Source organism: Dromaius novaehollandiae, chromosome 7, assembly GCF_036370855.1.
Source record: "Dromaius novaehollandiae isolate bDroNov1 chromosome 7, bDroNov1.hap1, whole genome shotgun sequence".
NCBI lineage: Eukaryota > Metazoa > Chordata > Aves > Casuariiformes > Dromaiidae > Dromaius > Dromaius novaehollandiae.
This window is the reverse complement of record NC_088104.1, coordinates 34,867,784-34,889,105: the sequence shown is the minus strand read 5'-3', so window position 1 is coordinate 34,889,105 and position 21,322 is coordinate 34,867,784. Positions and strand designations below refer to the sequence as shown.

Below are 21,322 nucleotides of genomic sequence, written 5' to 3'. Positions count from 1 at the left end.
AATTACTGCATCTAATTGCATTTTAATTGCTATCCAAAATTCAGGTCCTATCTGTGAACACAGAAGAGCTTAAGTATTAACTTTTGATTTAAATCACTTAAACTTGAATTCTAATGACCAAAACTTTTCCTTAACAGATATCGTTGTTAATGACTCTGTTCTTTGTTCTGCAGATCTCCGAGGTTCTAATAAGATGGGTACAGGCAGTCAGAGATACGATCAGCTGAGTGTTCTGCCTACTGCTGGCATAAAATTCCTAAGGTAAAAAGTATGTGAGAGATGCACCTAAAATATAACTTGAATTCTTTTTTACACACTACCTTGCATTGAAATAGACTTCATCTGAAGAACTTAATTTCTCCTTCTCCTCTTTCCCACTAGAGAATTCTATCTTGGTGTTCTCACTCCCACATTTATCGAAATAAAAAAAAAGGCTGAATGGTGCGTTAAAAAAAAATGCCAATGAATAATCTGGCCATGTAAAAGCTCTTGTGAAAAATACAGTTAAAGACAGTATGAAAGTTATTTTTAAAGAAGAAACAACAATTATGAATTAGAAATAAATATTTAGAACACTTCCTAAATGGTTGCACTTGTATTTTGACTCCCCCCCCCCCATTAGAAGCCTCTGTGAGAAAGCTCTGCTTGCTTCATTGAAGGTCTTTGCACTGTGAGATCAATTACTTGTTTTATATACAACTGTAGTGAGTCCCTGAAGGGAAAATATGAGAAAATCTAAAAAATATATTTATATACATATATATATATAAAAAATAGCCAAAGAGATTTTAGACCAAGCGGAGTACAAGAAAAGGAAATGTGGGAGTAAATTCCAATATGCAAACTTAGAGTTCATTTGTGATTAGTAAAATTGCCTGACTGATTTAAGAATACAACTTACTTTGAGTGACAAGTTATAGGCATTTAGGAAGATATGACTACACTACATTAAAGCATACTATTCCATACTCATGCTAGCTAATGGTCTTCAGACTGTTATCGGAAACCCCTGGGGAAGGAAAGAAAAATCCTTCCCAAAATTATTTTTGAAGCAAGACTTGAATCTGAAAATTCTGAACTTTTGTATATACAGGAGTTACTACATTTGTTAGTCTGTACTTTCAAATATTATTCATTTGCTCTAGTCAAAACACAGCACGTCAGTAACTACTTTGGTTAAAAACGGAAGGATTTTTTTCCACATTAAAGACAAAGCATCTGGACAGTGAAGTATTTCACTGTGCACAGTATTTTGGCTTAAGTTTTGTTAATTGCAAAGAATAAGCCGTATTACTCTACTGTTCAATACTTTTGCCTCTGTTTGTTGGGAGGAAAGAAAAGTATTCTTGATTACTGGTGCTTCAGAATTTTACTCAGGTATCAAGGTGGAATAAAAACTGTATGTCATTGAATATTTCAGATAATGAAAACTTAATTCTAAAATCTTATTTGATAATATATAAACTATATGATACTGAATGCCTATGTTCTGCAGACTGTCTGGTAATAATGGACTCTTTTTTTCTCTAAAAAGAGTGCTCTATTGCTTGTAGGAAAGTTTTAACAATCAGATACTTTGGAGTATTCATTTTATTTTTCTGTGTACTCCTTTCTTTTCATTCTTTCAGTGGTTTATCCTTTTGATCTCATTTTTACAGGTGAAGTTAGATTTGGGTTGTTTTGTTAGATACAGCTGATGGGATTTCATATGAAAGTGAGATTTGATCTAAACACAGGAAATAACAGAGTTCTGTCTCCTCCTGTGGCCTTGGACAAACCAATTGAAATCAACCATTTTTATGTTCATGTAAATAAACTGTGTTTAACTGGTCACTGCAGGAAAAGAGTCAGTTGTGGATAAAAAGGGGAAAAGAATAAAGAGCAGCATAGAATATCTTAGTTTTCTGTAAAGTAGGAAGTTCTACTGATAGTGAAAAATACTGCATACAGAAAATTTACTTTCTCTATAACATTCCTAAGTTTAGCAACTCATCTGTGTTTTTTCTTCTCTGAATAGTTAAAAGCAGGTGTGGTATTTGCAATTTCCTAATCAAATAATGAAAAAAAGAAGTCACATTCTAGCAGTAGGAACTGTAATGACCAGAAGAATTTTCAGGTATGTCAGTGTGCACTGAATGTGCTACTACCTTCTGTATTTAGAGTTTCTAATAGTTGAATCATTCACTGCAAAAGAGAAATAGCAAGGATTTTCCTTTTAATGTTTTCTCTAGCTAGATTGTTACGTATTACAGCCAGTATAGCATACAGTTTGTTTGAATCTTCCTGGGATATGTTTGAGTAAGGTATTTCTCATTTCAAAATCAAAACCAAGCTTTAGTACTGTTTTAGCAAATACACAGGGAATTCCAAGTAATTTTGAATTTTGCACAACTGCACAAAGCAAAAATACCCTAATGACTCTTTGCCTGTGGTATTGTAGCAAAGGGGCTTTCATGTTTAAAATGTGACAAGTTTTAAATGTACAGGCCTTTATAATGCTGTTTGGCTAGTTCACAAGGTTGGTAAGAGGCCTGAATCAGATCTCATTTATAGGGATTTTTCCAGCAGCTTAACTCCTCTATAAACTGTGGCATTACTGCTCTTCATGCATTACTCATGTGAACACCATCAAAACCTCTCATTTAGTATTCACGCAAACTACATAACATTGCAACAGCTCTTTCATACCCAACTGAAATCCAAACTTCATCTAAGCAGAAATCACACCACACAGTATTTGTATTGAGATTGGTCAAGGCATCAAACTGCTAAGGCAGGGAGTGCCCTGTGTTTCATGTTCTTTGGCTTAGCTGCTTGTGTGTGTAGGAGAGCTTGTTTAAACACTAAGTGTGTAAGTGCACAAGATGGGCTGACTTCTAATTGCATGACATAGCACCAGAAACATCTTAGGTCACTGTTCTCATTTAGATAATTATCCACCTTCCTCAGGCCATTAGAGGGTATTAAGAATGTTTTTGGAAGTGCAGCTGAATTCTTTTTATGTTTAGTTGGAGCACACACTTTTCATTGCTTGGCCTAAAAACAAGCAGTTGAATTTACTCATTAGTTTGAGAGGTAAGAAGGAATACTTACTTCAACAGCTGTGAGTTGTACCTGCTATGCAAAGCAATTTAACTATCCTTATTTTCATGAAATGGAAAGGCCCTTAAAGGGAATCCAGTGACTTTCTGCAGGAAGACAACTTTATTCTCACAGTGAAGTAACAACAACAAAGTTGAAACTCAGCCTGCGGTAGCTGAAAACACATTGCAATAGGTTAGAAAAAACAAAAATTAGTTATGTGAAGCTTCATTATACAAAGAAAAGAATGATCTGTTTTGGACACTGTATTTCAAATAAAGAAGGCTTGTTATAGAGCAACAATTCCATTACTACAATTGTAACTAATAAAACATTGCAAAGTTCATTAGACACAGAAGAATTAGACCAGGGGCATACCACTTCTGCTACTGAAGCACTGAAGAGTGCGATCGCATATACTTCAGAGAGCTGTGGGGCATTAAGCCAGCCCGAGGGCTCAGCACGGGCCCCCCACGGCGGGAGCCGCAGCCGTGCCGAGGGAGGGAAAGCAACCGCCGCCTGCCCCACGCCTCTCCCCTAGCAACAATGCCCCGCGCGACGCGAGTGGAGTGTGTTGTTCGGCCCCGCCCACTCTGCCCCCAGGGCCAATCAACTTCCCGCGGGGCTCGCGCCTGTGCGTTGGGATTCGCTTTGCGCGCGAGGAGGGCGGCAACCGTTAACGGTCGCGCTCGCGCGGAGCCGCTGCTAGGCAACGGCGTCGCCCCAGCACAGCTGCGCTCCCTCCGTTCCTCGCTCGCGCGCGCCTTCCCCTCGGTCGCAGCCGGCAGACATGGGCACCGAGCAGGTACTGGGGGCTGGAGGTGGCACAGCCGGGAGCCGCTCTGCCCTGCTTCCCCTTCGGTCAGCCCTCTGCGCCGGGCCCAGCCCGGCCGTTCCTCCTCCAGCCCCGAGCCGGCAGCGTCCGCCCGGCTTCAGCAGGCCGGGGCGGGGGGGGGGGGGGGTCCCGTCACCGCCCCGCGTTGGGCAGGTCACTGGGAGGCAGTGGGCTGGCCGGGAAGAGCTGCCTGGATAAACGAGGACGAGCGCCTAGGGGTGTCTCTGGGGGCCGGTGGAGGCGCTGGGGAGCTCGTGCCGGCCGGGAGGCGGCTGAAGACAGTTTCTCCTATCGGGTGCACTTGGCCGCAGAGGAGGTTTGGTAGTGGTCTGAAAAGTGTTTTTCCTTAAAACTGGCTCTTAACTTTGGTTTAGGTAACCAGCTTGAATTAAAATTTTGAAATTGCATTTTTCTCCCTGACATTCAATTAAACGCTCGTGCTCTATCAGCGAGAGAGCTGGCGGGGTGCAACCGAAATTTTTGAGAAAGGCGTTAGCACGTTGCCTCGTTAGTCGCGGGCTGCTTGCGGAGTGATACCCTCCCGGGAAGTGAAAGTGCGATGTCTGTGGTCTGAGCTCTTTAATCAGGTTCTTGGAAACAACGCAGATCCCTTGCAGCTGCTTAGATTTGTTTCAGTTAGTTTAGCAGTGCAAACTTAAGCAGATAAGCAGACTGGTTTTTTTGGACTGCTGTTCCCATACTGTTTTCAGGATACTTTTCTCCGAAAGGTATCCCATTATAAACTGCAGAAATAAATTCAGTCTTTAGCTTGGTACAAAACATTATGTTGTAATCACGTTTTTTTTTTTTAAAAAAAGGTCCATAATGGATTTTAATTAATTCAGTTTGTTTACAGAATTGCAGGAAATTTAAATGCTGAACATAAATCCTGATAGCAACTTCAACTATGAACGTGGTTTTAACTCACTGGGCATTAACTGATACTAATTTGTATTCTCTAGTGGCCTGACTGGGTTGTAGTTAGTTAATGTAATTATAAGGAAGAATCTGCCCTCTTAAATCATGTTATCCTACTGTTATTTAAGTCAATCCTGTTCTCTTACTGTCTGTTTCTTATGTCCTCATTCAGATATGTTTACTGAAATTTCTGAGATATTAGAAGTGAAATTATTCAGTAACTTCAGTGGATCAAAAGTTCACCAATTTTTCTCATTTCTGGTGTGTTTTTTTTTCTTGAGGTGCATATTCAAGGGGTAATTGGATACTCATAACTGTCTGACACTGTCCTCACTGTCCAGGGCTCTCATTTTAGTACATCTTACTGCCAATAGTAAGTTTACGGTATAACCTTTGAGAATCTCGGTGCTGTCTTCAGTGCAGTTAGTTTCAACACTGAATTCATCAGTAGCGGCGGCTCAGTGGTATAAATTTTGGCACTGCATTCTCTGTCTTTTAACAACAGAAAATCCAAACAGAGCTGTATAATGTTGTATGCAAAGAAAGGATAGTCATTCTTCCACTCCTGTTGTTTGTACAAATATTTAGGTTTCTGTTACGTGTTCCTGGGTTAAGATTATGGCCCTTGTTGTGAAGGGCAACGGATAGTATTCTTTTGGGACTTCTAAAGAATTTTCTCCTATGCAATATTTTTGCCACTCATTCCCTTCAGAGGGTAGTAGGTCATATTTGCCATCGTGCTTTAGAATCTGGACCTAACGAAAAAGTAAGTTTTAGATTTCGGTCTCATTGTGTGAGATGTGGAGAACAAAGAGCGTGTCAGTATTCAAGGTTTAGAACCACCTAAGCTGACTTTGCATAAGCCAGCTCAGCTGCAGCAGCTGGATAGCTGTGTTTTTGGAGAGAATCCAGCACCAGAGTCCAGAGCAGATCACCACTGAGGTGGTTAGGGGGCTGGAGAAGAGGCAGTGGAGGAATCTAATTACTCTCTTCCTCTTCCTGAAGCATGGAGAAGGTGGAGTCAGATTCTCCTCAGTGCTGCACAACTGAAGGATGAGAGGCAGTGTGCACAAGTTGCAGCAAGGGGAATTCTGACTTGATATAAGGACAAAATTCTTCACAGTGAGATGGTTAAGCAGTGGAATAGATTGCTTGGTGAGGCTGTACCTTTAGAGATTTTTCAAAACTCAACTGGACAAGGCCTTGAGGAATCTGACCTGACTTTTTAGTTAGTACAGCTTTGAGCAGAAGGTGGGACCACAGGAGGCCCTTTTCAGCCTAATTTCTTCTATGATTCAATGATAGCTGTGTTTGTACAGCGCTGCAAACTAAATCCAAACTAAAGAACTGTATGTAGGCTACATGGGCTCTATAGGCTTACTGGCTTGGTAAGCATTAGTTTTGTCATGCAGCACAGACACGCTATTAGGAGATGTACTTATGCTTATATTGCAAAAGACTGGTAGCTGTTATATAGTTTGTAGTGTGGACCTTTTTGCAGTTGAATATGTTAGATTACAGAGAAATAAATGGTTTCCTATTTTCCCCGTAGAGTTACAACTGCTTCAATTACCAGACAAAAAGCAGACTTGTCAGGCAGATCTTTCTGTATTGCCGATAATATTGCTAACATTACTTGACTATGATGAAAGTTCAGCTTTTTGGCCATTCCAGACTACAAGGTTGGTATGAGTATTAGAATTTCAGTGCGTAAAAAGTCTCGTGCATGGACTATGCGTAACTGGAAGATAGATTGGCAAGAGAATTAAATGAAGGATTGAAAGAGACATGTGATTATTGTTGCAAAGTCCGTAGTCACCTTTTCTGTGATAGCCAAAAAGATTGATTGAAAATATCGGGACCTGCCTGCTTGGTACTTTAAGTACGTTTACGTTCACCAGGCAATTTGACCTCTTCTATTCAGGGTGGCCAAAGAATGCACTGAATGATACAATTAATAACTGTTCCCCTAATGAAAGGAGCCAGAGCATGTTTGGGGAGAGAAAGGGGAGGATGGTTCTTTTGCTCATTAAAAGAGTAGTTCTGTCGACTTTGAAACAAGATACTTAAAACATTTTGTTGTATGACTCCTGCCTCTTGCAGCCTGTGGTACTCAAGGAGTTTCTCCCCATCATGTTCAAGGGAAGAATTTCCTAGACCTGGAATGAATTTGCTCCCCTTTCATAAGTTGGACTGCCTGGTTACATGACAAATCAACCTATGAGGAGATTGCTAACTGTTATGTGTGTCTATACATATTTTGTCACTCTGTCAAATTCCTGTAGTTTGGAGGAGATTTTCTTTGGGGCTTGGTTTGATTTTGGTTAGCTTTGGTACTGCCAGAGTGTGTCCTTGACTGCAAAATTCATGTACCTATGTAAGTGCCTAGAGCTTCTGTGAGTTCCATGTCTTAACAACTAGCAGACGACCTCCAACCTGACTCGTTTAACAGTAGCGCCTTTGCATAAGAACCAAAGCAGGGTGAGGACAGTTCTGGAACAGATAAGCAGTACTATTGCAAGTGCAGCAGCATGAAAAGAGGCAGCATGGGCAGTGGCAGGAGCATTGGTATTGGTGTGAAACTGAGGAGGAAGGGAAGAAGCACCAAAAGCACTCATGTCAGAGACAATTTTAAATAATGTTACAACTAGATTGTCTTGTTTGTTTACAGGGTGCTGTACCCTGCTAAAACATGCTATCCAAAATGCTGTGTGTGGTCGGAGGGTGCTCTTGGTAGATGGTTTTGATGTCTGATGCTGAGCGGTCAGCGTTGGACTAAAATGGTAGTTCATCCACAGATTTAGCTGCTGATGTCACTGCTGATGCCTTTAATGTGCCAGTTTTCCTTAAACAGCTGGTAAATATAACTTCCCTTTGAAATGCCTGTCCTGTCATGTTCCATTTTCTTTCCCTCCCTGCCCTGGAAGGGAGGGAATAAATGGAGATAGGATAAGGTTACATGTAACAGAAGCAATGTATTATGAAGAATATCAGTTACTCGATGGTCAATAATTCCCCTTCCCTTTTTTGCCTCCAACCTCAAAAAATAGATTTTAGCACTTGAATTTTCTATTTTTTTCTTTTCCTTTTTTCTTCCTCCCTTCTGCTTTGTCATGAAGCACAATTAAGGTAATGATGTCTAGGAGTATTTCAGTGTGTTTGTTTGTTTGTTTGTTTGTTTTTAATTCACTGTTTTCTTTTGCTACTCCATAACTTATCAAAACTTTTCTATCTTCCCAGAAATTCACTAGAAATTTAAATGTTTATTTGTGATTTTCCTTTTATTTTCTAGACCAGACCAAATGGCAAAGGGAAATCGGCAAAGAGAGCAATGACGTTTCTACCACAGTTGCCTCAGGTAGTTGTGTTGGCTTTTTTGGAAGCTTTCATTTTCAAATAGGCATCAGAGCATGGTTGGCTAAAGACTGTTCTCATTCAAATTTATGCTGAGGTGTGATAATGTGTATATTCTCTCTCTTCGCACTACACACACACACACACAATGTCTGTAATCTGTATTTGGAAAATTGTATTTCAATATTTCAAAATATATTTTACTATTTGGAAATATTGAAAATAGAGTATTTTAACAAGTTTGCAGATATTTAAGTAACATAAAACTAGAGAGTAAATGAATACTTGCATATAAACTTAATATGTTTCTCTCATGCTCTGGATATTATGCTGCAATTTTTATGCTGCCTTATTACTGTTATGTATTAGGTTATAGATTCTTTGGCTTACTGTATTTAGGATGTTTCAAGGTGTGTGTTAGTAGCACCTACAGCAAGCATAAAACTAAAATAAAAAAATATTTATTCTAGGCAAGGTCTAAGCCGCTGTGGCAGCAGGCTTGTCCCTCATTCCATCTGAGGAAAGAACAGAAAGATGATGAATCAGATGATTTTACTGTAAAAAATGAGTATTTACCTGGTAAGGTTAACATTTAGTACTACTTAAAATCACTCAGAAACTTAAGTACGTGCACAACACATTTGAACTTTGGGTTCATAGAACTTAATTTCAAAATGTATTTTCTGCAAGGAGAATATTTGGAGACGAGATGTAAAAGACGCAAGATTCAGGATTCTAGAGATAAGGAGGCAGTTGCTGGACCATCAACTTCTAAATTACGGAAAAGCAGTCATCTGAAAAAAGAAGAACATTTCAGAAGTGCTCTTGTTAACATTATATTGTGAGTTTTCTTATCTTTGATTAATGTATTTTTCCTTTTTGGTAGACGAACCAAATTTAAAAAATAGATTAGTGAAAAAAGAGCTTGAAGATTACATTCATACACGTACTTTTGATTTGTGAACTATATCACCAGTTTTAAACACTGAACCTTAGCAGGTAAAAATACAAACTTGGTCACCTGCTTCAGTGTTCTTTTTGCATCAGGATGTCTTAAGCTCATTGTAAAATGGTGCCAGTTATCTTTTTTGTTTTATTTGTGTACAGCTGACATGTAGGTTGGCTATGTATGTGAAGAACATGATGCATTCTCTGTTCTTTTTTGTTAGGCAGCAAGACCTTACTGAGGAGCAGCTTCCATCCCTTGATGGAACCCAGTATCCAAGAGCAGATTCTTCTACACCAGTAGAGAAAGATATTTTGGTAGTCAAAGACGCTTTTCTAGAATATTAAATGAAATACAAAGCCGGTTATTTATTGTAAATACAGACAAGATGATTGATACCATGACAGATGATCGGCAGTGACATTTCTTCTGCTATTAGTTTCACTTCAATATATTATTTATAATGTTATTTTTGAGAATGCAGATTCATTTTTAATGTTTGGTAACAGATTTTCTACATCAATTTAAATTTTGTATGTTTCACATACCTGTTTAAATACTGGCATACAATCGGATATATTCGTTTGTGCTTATATATTCATATTGCTCCACATATTTCTGAGCAATGCATTAGCTGTGCGTTTTATATCCATATGAAACTCTGTAGACTGCATGGATTTCTCTTAGAGTAAACAAGTCCAGACCTAGGTCTCGGGAATAACAATGACAGCACTAGAATGCTACAATGGATGAGTATATATTGAAAATTTATTTAAGTGAAGGATTGATACTGAAACAGTGCTACAGTAAAGGAAAGGCAGCTCATCATAATTGTTTTTTTAAAAATAAATCTGATTTCAGTGAGTTATGTCTGTTCTTTACTGAAAGTTTTGTTAACTTAGCTCCCCTCAGAGAACTAGAATAAAGCATATGTTTCTGTACCTTGTTTTTCCATCTTAGCTGTCTTTTATCATTATTCTGCCTAGTAGCTTTTGACAGGCTGATTAAGGTATTTACGTTAGATTTACTCAGTACATATAATTTATTATATAAGCCAGTCCTTAGTACTAGTTAAATTTACTTTTACTGAGTGAGCCTATGTATCTATCTAAACCTGCAGTAGCAATGACTGTCTAGTACTGGGTGTAACCATGGATCTTGTTCTTTTATCCTGCAGAAGTACTACTATTACATTCACCATGGAATTGATACAGAAAATGTGGCCCCAATGGACGAATCATGGCTAGACCATGTCTTAGCTTTAATTCCACAACGTTTGAAAGTACTTGAGGAAAGCATATGTTTACTGTCTGATGAAATGAAAGATGACTATCTTTTGAGTGTAAAAAAGGCTATAGGTAAATTTTTAGTATTTTACTCTTCAGTTTCAGAAATGTTCATTGTTGAGTGCTCTTTGCTGTTGACAGCTACTGTTGTTGAAGCATTGTATAAGTATCTTCCTAGGTGTTAGATATACATTTTAATAAAAGGAATACTTGTGTTTTCTTACCCTTGTAATGCTGAAAGCAAATATTATTCAGTCTTTTTGGTCTTTCAAGATTTGTTTTAAACGTTATTTTATAAATCCCTCTTTAACAGTGTAGCTTTCTATTAAATCCCTTTTCATGTATATCCAGGTAAAATTGCTCATCTAAATGAGTTGAGCATTTAGCCCCTTTGGTTGTCTTTATTCTTTTGCTAAGCTTATTTATATTTTGGCTTTTTTTTTACACTTTTTCTAGTTGACTTTGTTTTAAGAGACACCAGGGAAAAAGATGAAGACAAGAAGAAAGATTTTCTTCTACCTCATCGTGCAGAGTAAGAAAATGTATTTATTCAAAAACACTGATTAGAGAGCAATGGAATAAAATAGCACGTGTAAGGAGCAGTCATAAGCAGAGGCTGTCAATGTCAGTTGGAGCACTGCAGAAAATAGTAAATAAGACTTAGTTACTAGTTAGGTAAATTCAAATAATGATTATGCAATATCTTTGAAGGAAACTCTGGAAAATGTGTCTTCCTTCAATAATCACTGGAAATTAGTTTTCTTTTGCAGTGTTAACTGCAAGTCTCAGATTTAATGCCACAGCATTTGAAAATGGGATATAGCAGCCTGAATCCTTGTGTGTAAATTGCATTGTACTCAATGGCACAGTGACATGTCCTGCACCGATTTCAGTGAAGCTCTGTCTTGTTTACAGATGGTGACAGTTTAGCTCAATACATACAGGTTTAAGAATGTAGTGCATAGAGCAGCACAAATCAGACTGTTTTGTTCTTCAGAACAATTCAGCAATATGCAGTAAAAACATTAAGAGATGCCTAGCTTTTCTGTTTGGGTTTTCCAGTATGCACCAAAATCAAATTGTAATGGATAGACGTGTGTTTTATTCAGGGTAAAGGACTATCTACATTCTTTTCGTATTTGCCTTAAAAAGTCTGCCATGTACCAATAGGTTTCTATGATGAGATGATTGACTTGGTAGCTGAGAGGAGAGCAGTGGAGGTTGTCTACCATGTCTTCAGTAAGGCTTTCAACACTGTCTCCCATAACATTCTCACAGATAAGCTCTATGCGCTCGATGAACAGACAGTGAGGTGGATTGAAAACTGCCAAAAGGCCAAGTTTAGAGGGTTGTGTTTAGTGATATGGAGTCTAGTTGGAGGACAGTAGTTAGCAGTGTACCCCAGGAGTCAATACTGAGTCCAGTACTGTTCAACTTCATCATTAATGATCTGGATGATGGGGCAGAGTGTACCCTCAGCATGTTTGCTGATGATACAAAACTGGGAGAAGTGGCTGATACACTGGACGGTTGTGCTGCCATTCAGAGGGACCTTGACGGGCTGGAGAAATGGGCAAACAGGAATGTTACGAAGTTCAACAAAGGGAAATGCAAAGTCCTGCATGTGGGAAGGGATACCCTCTTTTGATGGGAATACCTATTGGAGCACTCTCATAACTGCTGTGCCCTACTGCAATAATGCCTGGATTGTTTTTTTTGAATGAAAATGGCTGCCTATGTGCAGCAAGCACATTGTCAACACACCAGTTGAATGAGGTTTGTCAAGAAACTCATATCGGAATACCCAAGTTATTAACTAGAAATTGCCTCAGTTTGATATGGTTGTCAATTTGCTCAGTCCTGCCACGAAAGTACTGATTGTCTGCACTAGCAGAATGTTCAATGTCTAAGTTCCTTTACTGGCAGAAATTTAGGGTGCTACAGGCTTCCAGGTGTCTAAGTGGCTAGTTGAACGCTTCTTGGTATCTTGTCTTAAATCCCTGAAGTGTTGACTGAATTTGGATAGCTTTATCTCTCTTTGTTCCTTGCTTGATCACTTTACAGAGAGAGTTTCATGTACAGATTGGCAGAACTCTTCTTCAGTAGATTCAGTGTCCAAGCTTGCTCCTCAGTACAACAGAGCAGTATTTTAGTCTCTAATTAGGACTTCATTCCCACTTTCTGTTCAGGACGGTACCATTTGGAAGGTTATTTCATGATGTGGATAAGCAGAGACCACTTGAAGAAGAAAAGAAGTTTGCTCAACTGGATCTGCAGTTGAGATGGAGTCTTACATAATGATATCTCTGCATAACTTTTTCCTTACCTTTGAAACCTATTATCAGTCTGAGACTTGATGAGAGGCAGAAGGATTTGGGGGGAGGGGGTTAGAGTATCATGCTTCATTTCTTGGTATCACTCTAGGAACATTCAGGAAGACATGGAGAAAGTTACAAATGGAGGGGAGTGTAAGGTAACGTGCTATCTATAAAAAATAAAATTGTTCTATCGTTGGTTCCTAAACAGAGCTGAGCAGTCTTTACTGAAGAACTAGAGTTACAAGCGTATAACTGTAGTCTGTGTTACAACAAAAATATTTAAAGGTGCGGTGTTTATTTCTTAAATTGTAATACTTAGTATTTTAACAGTAACATCACCTGCTATAGAAAAAGACAGATATTGACAGACAATTTTTAAAGCAAAAGGGACAGTATTTTTAAGATCTAAATAAAGAAGCAGAAGACTAGATTTATCTCCTAAATTCTAAGCTTTCTGGGATGCAAAACAATTATCTTAAAGCAGATGTACAAACATTTTGATTCTTAGGACAGCTACATTCATTGTACTGTGGTTCCTGTTTTTTAGAATTGAAGTAGTGCCAAAACCTTGGAACAAGTCTTTCTTGTCAGCATGGAGTTACATAAAAGAAAATTTGCACACAACAAATCCTACAATAGTAGCTGTTCTACATTTGTGGGAGACTTCATTTAAGTAAGTGCTGTCTATATCTCTTAGATTTTCAGCTGTCATGGTTGATGTTTATTGGTAAAACTATTTGTTCTAACAGTGCTCAGTGATTTGGGAATCCATGTAGGGAAAAAAAGGTTGGAGACATTTGAAGATTTCCAAGTCACCATGTTGTATTTGGGACCACTGCACTATATATATCTGGACATTGATTGTGGATATGACTTCTTTGTTCAAAAAATGTTACCTCCACTATGTTTTATTTGTCTGCTTGCCTCTAACTTTATGCTTTGAAGAGTTTCTGCCAGCTTTTCCTCTACAGAGGTCAAGCTTACTTCTCCAGAACTGACATGGAACACTTTTCAAAAACTGATGTCACATTTGCCACCATCTGGTATCTAGGCAATTTTAACCAAGAAGCTTAACATCAAAGTTAACAATTTAGCTATTTCATACTTGATTTTCTTTAGAGCTTGGGTGAAATGCCATCTGGACCTAGCAGTATGTTACTTTTTGTCACTTTTTTCTACAGCCTGTTCCACTGACACTTCAATTTGAAGCATCATGTCCCTTGTGCAGGAAAGTTCCAGAACAGAGCTACTATGATTTATCTTCTCTAAGCCCTTCTTTTTTTTCTTACCTTCTTTTTTTTTATCCTGCAGACTCTGGCAAGTCTTAACTTTGAGGCTTTTTTGTGGTCTTTCTTAGGTCAGAATTTTCAAAACAGTCTGTCTTCCGTGCTCCGAAGAAGAGAAGGGTTGCTGTCTTGCTTAGCAGTGCTCTCATGTTTTCTCCTCTTAACTGATTAACAAGGAGAAAAGACATTACGTGGCCTATTATTTTCTGCTTTCTAGGGTAGAACAAACTGCTTGCTCATTTCTTGACTGGTGATAGGAAAGAGAATGAACTGATCCATCCAGGCCAGGGGCAATTGCTCTAACAATTTGCAGGGAGCGTTTTTTTTGTTTGTTTGTTGCATCTGCTGAGTAGTAGACAAAACTCAGTTAGTTGTCTTTAAGAATATAAATATTGAAAATTACATTGTTTTATATATTTGTAAAATCTATTGAGTTCTAGAAAGGAATGCTATTTAAAGCATTCAGCAGTTTTTAGTTATGACCCTAGATATAATGAGTACCACTTACATTAACTCTGATTCTGAAAATATTTACTCATATGCTCAAATGTAGTAATTATACCTTCAGTTTAAGGTCATGCATACAGACAGTACTGCAGTGCTTAAATGTGGTTCTGAAACCACATGTTCTGAAATAATAAAAGGTAATTTCTGAAAATAACCTTATCTTTAAAAGTGTTTTAAATGTAAGTTTTTTAAAATATATTTTGAATGTGGAATATGAAAAAGGTTCTATGGGAACAAGAAAGTGAACAATAAAGGACTGTGACTATGATTCTAAAATATTCATGTTATATTCTATTTCAGAGATTTACGCCTTATTGATACAGAAATATTTCGCAATAAACAGGAAGCTGTGGAACTCTCGTCTTTCCAGATTAAAGCCATGAGGGAAATTGGAAATTCCAAAGTGATTCTGTCTAGGAAGTATGATCCACTGTATCCATATCTTTTAAGTTACAGGGATATCTTCAACTTCTCCATTTTTTGTTCTGGAAGTCTAAATTTTGCAGAGGGAGAAGGCATGACCCATTTTAATTGTGCATATTAAAGAAAGAGATGCCATGTTGTAAAATGCTGAGGCCTATGGACAAACAGTAAATATTTAGCATATTATGATCTGTGCAATTTTCTTTTTTCCTGAATTTTAGAGTGATGTATTTTGCTCACTTCTTAAAGAGACACTAACAGTTTATATTTTTCGTGAGTTATGACAAAAACTTTTATTTTGAGGACTCATTTGTACTCTAATAACTATTCTTTGAAGGATTTTTTGGAAGTATTTTAGCTTAACGGAGGTCTACTTTTAAAAACTTCCCTAATTTTGATTTCCAGTTTACAATTTGCCAGCCCACTGAAACTGCTAAAATATTGAATGCTGAAGAGGGAAATAAATAAATGGAAAAAAATACAATATTTTTACTATAAATAATCTATGACAATTTAAAATATAAACTGTGATAGAACTTTTTACATAATAAGACTTGTTCCATCCCTGCTGCATACGAAGAAAGTGTCTCTTGATTGCAGTAATTCAAATCAACATACTACTACATAGCCAGTACCATACCAGTATCTGTAGAACATCTAATGCTGTTTGCTATTTCAGTTTGTATCTACTTAGTTTTATAGCTATCTCTAAGCAGAGTCATCTAAAGAATGTCATATTTATAAGATGCATTGACATTGCAGATCATGTTTAAGTTTTTTAAAAAAATGTATTTGGGTATAATGTTTGTATATCCAGTCTGAGCTACTGAAAAAAACAAAAAAAAGACTATTTTTCCAGCAGTACACTCGGTATGCTGCAGGGTTTCAAATAAAGCATCAAAATTATTAGTTTTATTTTTCCTCCTGGTTATTGGTAGCCAAATTATATTCTTTACATGCAGCTGATCTTTCTTTGATCGGTAATGCTTCCTTGCTTCCTGCAGTTATTTATTACTGTTTTTCTACTATTTCAGATTTCTATTGAATAAAACAAATCTTGACACTGCTATATTCCTAAGTTGTTAGGTTTTTCGTGCTGTCAGCTTGAAAGGTTTTTATTTCAGCCCTTGTCTATGATTCTGTTACATATTGCCTTTACTACTTTCAGATGTGTTTTTCCCTGGACCACATGATACTTTTGTGCTCTTAGCTGAAGGGTAAACACTTCAAGTGCTTTCTTCTTCTCTATTTCTAAGACCCCATACCGGAGCTGATTTCATTTTGGCAAAGGGCAGCTGGGCAGAATTTCCTCTGGACTGCTTTCATTGTTCAGTCTTAACATCTGCTGAAGTTACAAGGATGTTTAAGGAACTGTTACGTCTGGGACTTGAGTGTGATGCCTCTGAAGCCTTTCTGTCCTCTGTTGACCTGAGAAATAGGAGACAAAGCAACACAGCAGATTTATCCATCATAATATCTTATATCTTAAATGGGATTCCATAACAGTAGATAAGATTTTCAGAGAAATGCTTCCTTATAGTCTAAAGATACTACCACATGAGCCACTTAAGTTAAGCTATAGTTTCCCAAGTGTATCTTTTGACTGCTTGTAATATATGCATGTCTAGTAATTAACTTAACCTGGGTTTATTCATGCCAATCACTTTAAAAACTTTAAAATATTATACTCTTTTAAGGTGGTTTCCAGAAGTGCAGAATATCTTTTACCAAGGTAATAGAAAAAAGCAAGTACCCAGCAATGCCAACAGCGCTGGGTTAGCATCTTTCTTCAGTTGTGCTGCCGCTTTAATGACTCGTCAACTGGAAAGCTTACTTTTGCATTCAATTCAGGACTTTACAGATTTAATTGTTCAACCTGCAGTAAGTAGTCTTTCATACCCATACTAGCAACATGGCTTGTCCATGTACATACAGTTTCTTTCCTTTTTTATTTTGCTTCTTCTGAAAAGTTTAATATAAAAGACAGCATGAACTATGGTGATAGGTACCTTCCTGGAAAAAAATGGAATAATATTTTAGGGGTGCATTATTTATTAAATGGAGTTAAAAGATAACACAAAGCACTTTTACTTTTTTGTCATGTAAGAAAGGAAATATCAACATATTTTACATCTGGTAACCTCAAGAACATGCTGCAGCCAGTAAGACTTACAGTAGAAGTTCATTAATGTATAGGCCATGTGCATCTTGCATTATTCTAGGGCTACCTGTCCATAATCCCCATCTGCAAAGAAGGCAGGCATCTCCTGTCTTCTGTTGGTAGGTGTTTATTACATGACTGGGCAGCATAGTTCTTGGGCAAAAAAAAATAAGCAGAGAAAGAAGAGTTTCTCTTTGGCACTCAGACAATGTCTATCATGGAGATAAATATTTCTCCGTGATGTTTGATGTCTTGGAATGCAGTTGGATATTTGTTCAGCTTTCTCTTAATACAGTCTTGCCCTCACATATCCACAGAGCTCCAACTCCAGATAGTGTGGATGGAAAATCAGGCAGGGAATCTAAGGCAGTAAAGAATCATGCTGTAGACAGTATATATAGAGTATATATGCTGTATAGAGTATATGTATTTCATTGCCTCATAATTAGTAACTGGTCCACCTACTGTCCCCAAAGTGCTGTGTGTACCTCTGAACTGAATGAGCTTTGATGTCTGTAGTACTGTTTTCTCTAATCATTAGTAATATGTACTTATTTTTTTAGTTTTATGCTTTCTAGTGGTAATATTCTGCTACCTAATGGTGATAAAATGCTTCCTTATACTTCCTAATTATATTTTAAAATAGTTAGAATGTATTGGCAGATAGGAGTTAAGAAAAGTCTGATTCAAATTAAAGGTATGATGAAAAATCCAATTATGCCACCAGGGACAAAAGCATATGAAAATTCTTTTACTGGGATACATCAGAATCCATTCCATAAAAGAGGCTGCTCTCTGTAGCACAAATATAATCTCAGATTAGTTTTTGTGGATCAGGTTCTTGTGTAGCAAGTAAAATTGGAAGCAGCTCTTTTAAAGTAAATAGATTGGTATTGACTACTGCAGAGGATGACTACAGGTATTACAGTATAATACAGTATAGTAATACAGTAATGCCTGTATTACTACAGTTGTGAGGGCTAACACTGTAAAGCTACTCTGCCTCAGTCTGTGACAACAACCTTAGAGAAGTTTTGGCTAGTGTGTAGAGGATGCCGCCTACTAAAAAAATAATGTATTACATTTGATATTAATGAATATCAATTGTACGTGAATTTTATCAGATATACTTGCTATTTGCACAAATAATTTCATTATGAACATGGCGTGACATTGCAATAAATGTCCCAATAATTTAAAATGCATATGCTGGAGTAATTCTTAATGATCCTTTGACTGTTAGCTAATATTTTACTCTTTTTTACTCTTTTTACTCTTAAGAAATCAGTCCATGCCTATGAACACCCAGGTTTCATCCTGCGGCTAATCCTTGAGAATGACTGCGTTAAATTTGAACCTGACTTTAATGACTGTGAGGATATATTACTGAATGTTTATACTGTTATGATTAAAGCTCTCAGCGATATACCAAGAGTTGAGACCAAATTATTTTCTAAATGGGTAAGAAATTACAACCTTCATGTTTTTGTTTTCTCATTATATTGTTGCTGTATTTAGTTCCTAGGTATTTTGAGGAATAGTCCTACTGCCAGAACTCACACAGTAATATGATAATATGCTTTTAGTACATTTGGAACATTTTGAAATCAACTTTATTAGTAAAAACACAATCACTGTTCTGTAAGCAAATAGCCAAGAAAGAACTAGTTTCTTCTGTGTGTTATTATCTGCAGTTACTCCTACAAAGGTATTGTATGCTAAAACCACAACTGATGCATTTAAATTTTAAATGCAATTCTGCAGTATTCTGGAAAATGCCTTCTATTTTGATACTGGAAAGGATATTCTCATCTTAAATACAAAATTTCATGAGTAGATTATCCTTTAAAAAATCCCAAACATCATTTTTAAGCAATTTATATTTAAGTTTTTATATGCATTTAACCAAATTATCCAGATGAAGTAAGAAAAACATTTTTCACCTATTTGTTTTGGAATTGCATGTTACTGTCAATACTGGTTTTTAGTATGGAGAGAGTCAATGGAATATCCTGTAGTGCCTCTTGATCATTTCCTAGTGAGCTGTGGGGTGTGAATGTTTCTTTTTTCCTGAAGGACTACCCTTTGGAGATCCTATTGCTCCTTCTGTTTAGCACAAACTTGAATTTATAAAAAAGGTAATGACCCTCAACATTCTTGTCAATATGCTTAAGGTTAGACACATAACATTACTACTTAAGTTTCTACTTGGTTATGTTTTATAAGAGGGCTAGTCAATAACCTGCAAGAAGACAAATTAAAACAAGTATCTCAAGCATGCGTAAATTCATGAAAACCAGCCTTTAGAGCTTCTGACACTTGCTGGAAGGCTTCTCCATATTTCTAAAGTTACAGATTCATCAGTTGATGGCAAAACTGAAGTAGTGCTGGTTTTGCAGGAAAGATAAAATCAATGTAGATTAAAATTTTTGATAGTTTTTTTTTTAATGTGGATTAGTATGTGGACTTCTGAATTTCTGAATGAAGCAGCTCTGTTTTCTTATTTGTTGGACACAGACATGTATAAGCTAGGATATAAGAAATTTGGAAATAGTGTGTCAACATCTCTATAAAAATTTGATTTAAAACCAAACGTTAGTTAGAAAATTTAGCATTTAATTAAATTTTCTGCTCTGTTTATCTTCTGCAAGATAACTGAGCCATGTACATAACTGAAATTTGAAAATCTGTTTTTGTTTTTTTTTTTTGAAGCCTAAAGATGAGTCTGCATCAAATTTTTTAAAGCCTGTTATCTTGGATGAGATCTTGGATGAACATAGGAAAAGGATCAGAGAAGAAATTATCAAAGAAAGCACTGCACCTGTGGAACACCTCAAGCTGTATGATAAGTACAGCTTCTTGATAAACAAACAAGCTGAACAAGATATTGATAAGTTCCTGACAGAGGAACATACCTTTGAAGAAATAACAAGGGAAATTATTAAGTACCAGAAACTCAGTAAGGAAATACAATATACATCTAGGAAGGTAAATTATAGTGATTTTCATAAAGAGATATTGACATCATTTCAATGTTGATTTTGTACTAAGAATGTTGTCAGTCAAAGGTGATAATAATTAGCTGTCAGATAATTAAAGTGTAATAAAATTAATCTTTTTTTTTCAGAGAAAGAGCTAGTTCTTCAAGAATAACCATTTACAGGGCGTATTTGCCCAGTTTGTGTGAGACTCAGTTCTTTTTGCTAGATATCATTTTGGGACTTGTAAAGGCATTCAGGATATGCTCCTCCTTGATGTCAAAGCCTAAAAGGAAGTGTGAGTCCAGCCACCTCCCAGTTTCTTCCAAGGATCTTTATTGTGATTTTTTTGTTTGTTTGTTTTTTGAGGACATTCTGTAGTAAGATTTTTGGAGGGGAAAGTTAAAGGAGTTTTCCTTAAACTTCTTTTCCTATAGCGTTTGATGTGAACCTTAGTTCTAGAGAAACTAGTCTGCACAGGCCTGTCCTTCATGACTGGTCCTGTGTATGGGAGTCAAGCTCACTTGCCCACTAGTCAAACATTGGATTCTGAGACTCACAGGGCAGCAGAGTTCCCATTTAGTGCTGAGGCATGTCAAATCCTTGAGTGTTTGTCAAAATAAGACAAGATTAGTTCATTTTAGGTATATCTTAAGCTCTGTAATTGCACCAGGCAACATTCGCTGCTGCCTCCTTACAGAGAGTACATGCCCTTCCTATAATGAGGCAGTAGCAATATTTATCAAGATAGAAAGTGATAGAATGAAGAGTGTTACGAAGATCAAATTCCAGACATGGAAGAACAGTTGTTGCTAACTGTAGTTTTTTTTTCTTTGCCTTCCTCACTGGAAAGTTTTAAGAACATTTTATGATTTGACTAAATTCCTTGGTGAGGTCCCTGACATTCCGCTGAAGGTTGGGAAAGCGAAAAGGTAACAGCTGTTTGATGTTCTGACAACTAATACATTTGTATTGCAGTACCTCCATCTAGGAATGTTTGAGCTGCATTGTGATGAATTGATAAGTGCTTTGGCAAAGAGAGCAGATACTATTTGTGGAAAAATGATTGCCAAAATGTTCAAAGATCATCAAGATATAAGCCTGAGGTAACTCTCAAACTGAAAATGTGTATTTAAGTGTACTTAATTTTGTTTCCACTGTTGAATTTTATAATCCTTAAAGCATATGTTTAATCTCATTTTTGCTGTTGTAAATGTGTGCAATTTGTT

At 37.0% G+C, this 21,322-nt stretch overlaps 1 protein-coding gene across 1 annotated transcript in view; it reads left to right on the top strand.

Annotated features, from left to right (window-relative positions):
- The first annotated feature begins 3,721 nt into the window (after positions 1-3,721).
- The window catches only part of DNAH7 (dynein axonemal heavy chain 7), a 122,345-nt gene continuing 104,744 nt past the window's right edge, over positions 3,722-21,322 (top strand). The window contains exons 1-13 of the mRNA XM_026100623.2: positions 3,722-3,886; positions 8,127-8,192; positions 8,659-8,767; positions 8,879-9,029; positions 9,358-9,451; positions 10,312-10,492; positions 10,877-10,952; positions 13,286-13,411; positions 14,832-14,951; positions 16,652-16,835; positions 18,397-18,576; positions 19,828-20,103; positions 21,072-21,199. Coding sequence (XP_025956408.1) covers positions 3,872-3,886; positions 8,127-8,192; positions 8,659-8,767; positions 8,879-9,029; positions 9,358-9,451; positions 10,312-10,492; positions 10,877-10,952; positions 13,286-13,411; positions 14,832-14,951; positions 16,652-16,835; positions 18,397-18,576; positions 19,828-20,103; positions 21,072-21,199 — 1,706 coding nt within the window. The 5' untranslated portion in view covers positions 3,722-3,871. The remainder of the gene's footprint in view (positions 3,887-8,126; positions 8,193-8,658; positions 8,768-8,878; positions 9,030-9,357; positions 9,452-10,311; positions 10,493-10,876; positions 10,953-13,285; positions 13,412-14,831; positions 14,952-16,651; positions 16,836-18,396; positions 18,577-19,827; positions 20,104-21,071; positions 21,200-21,322) is intronic.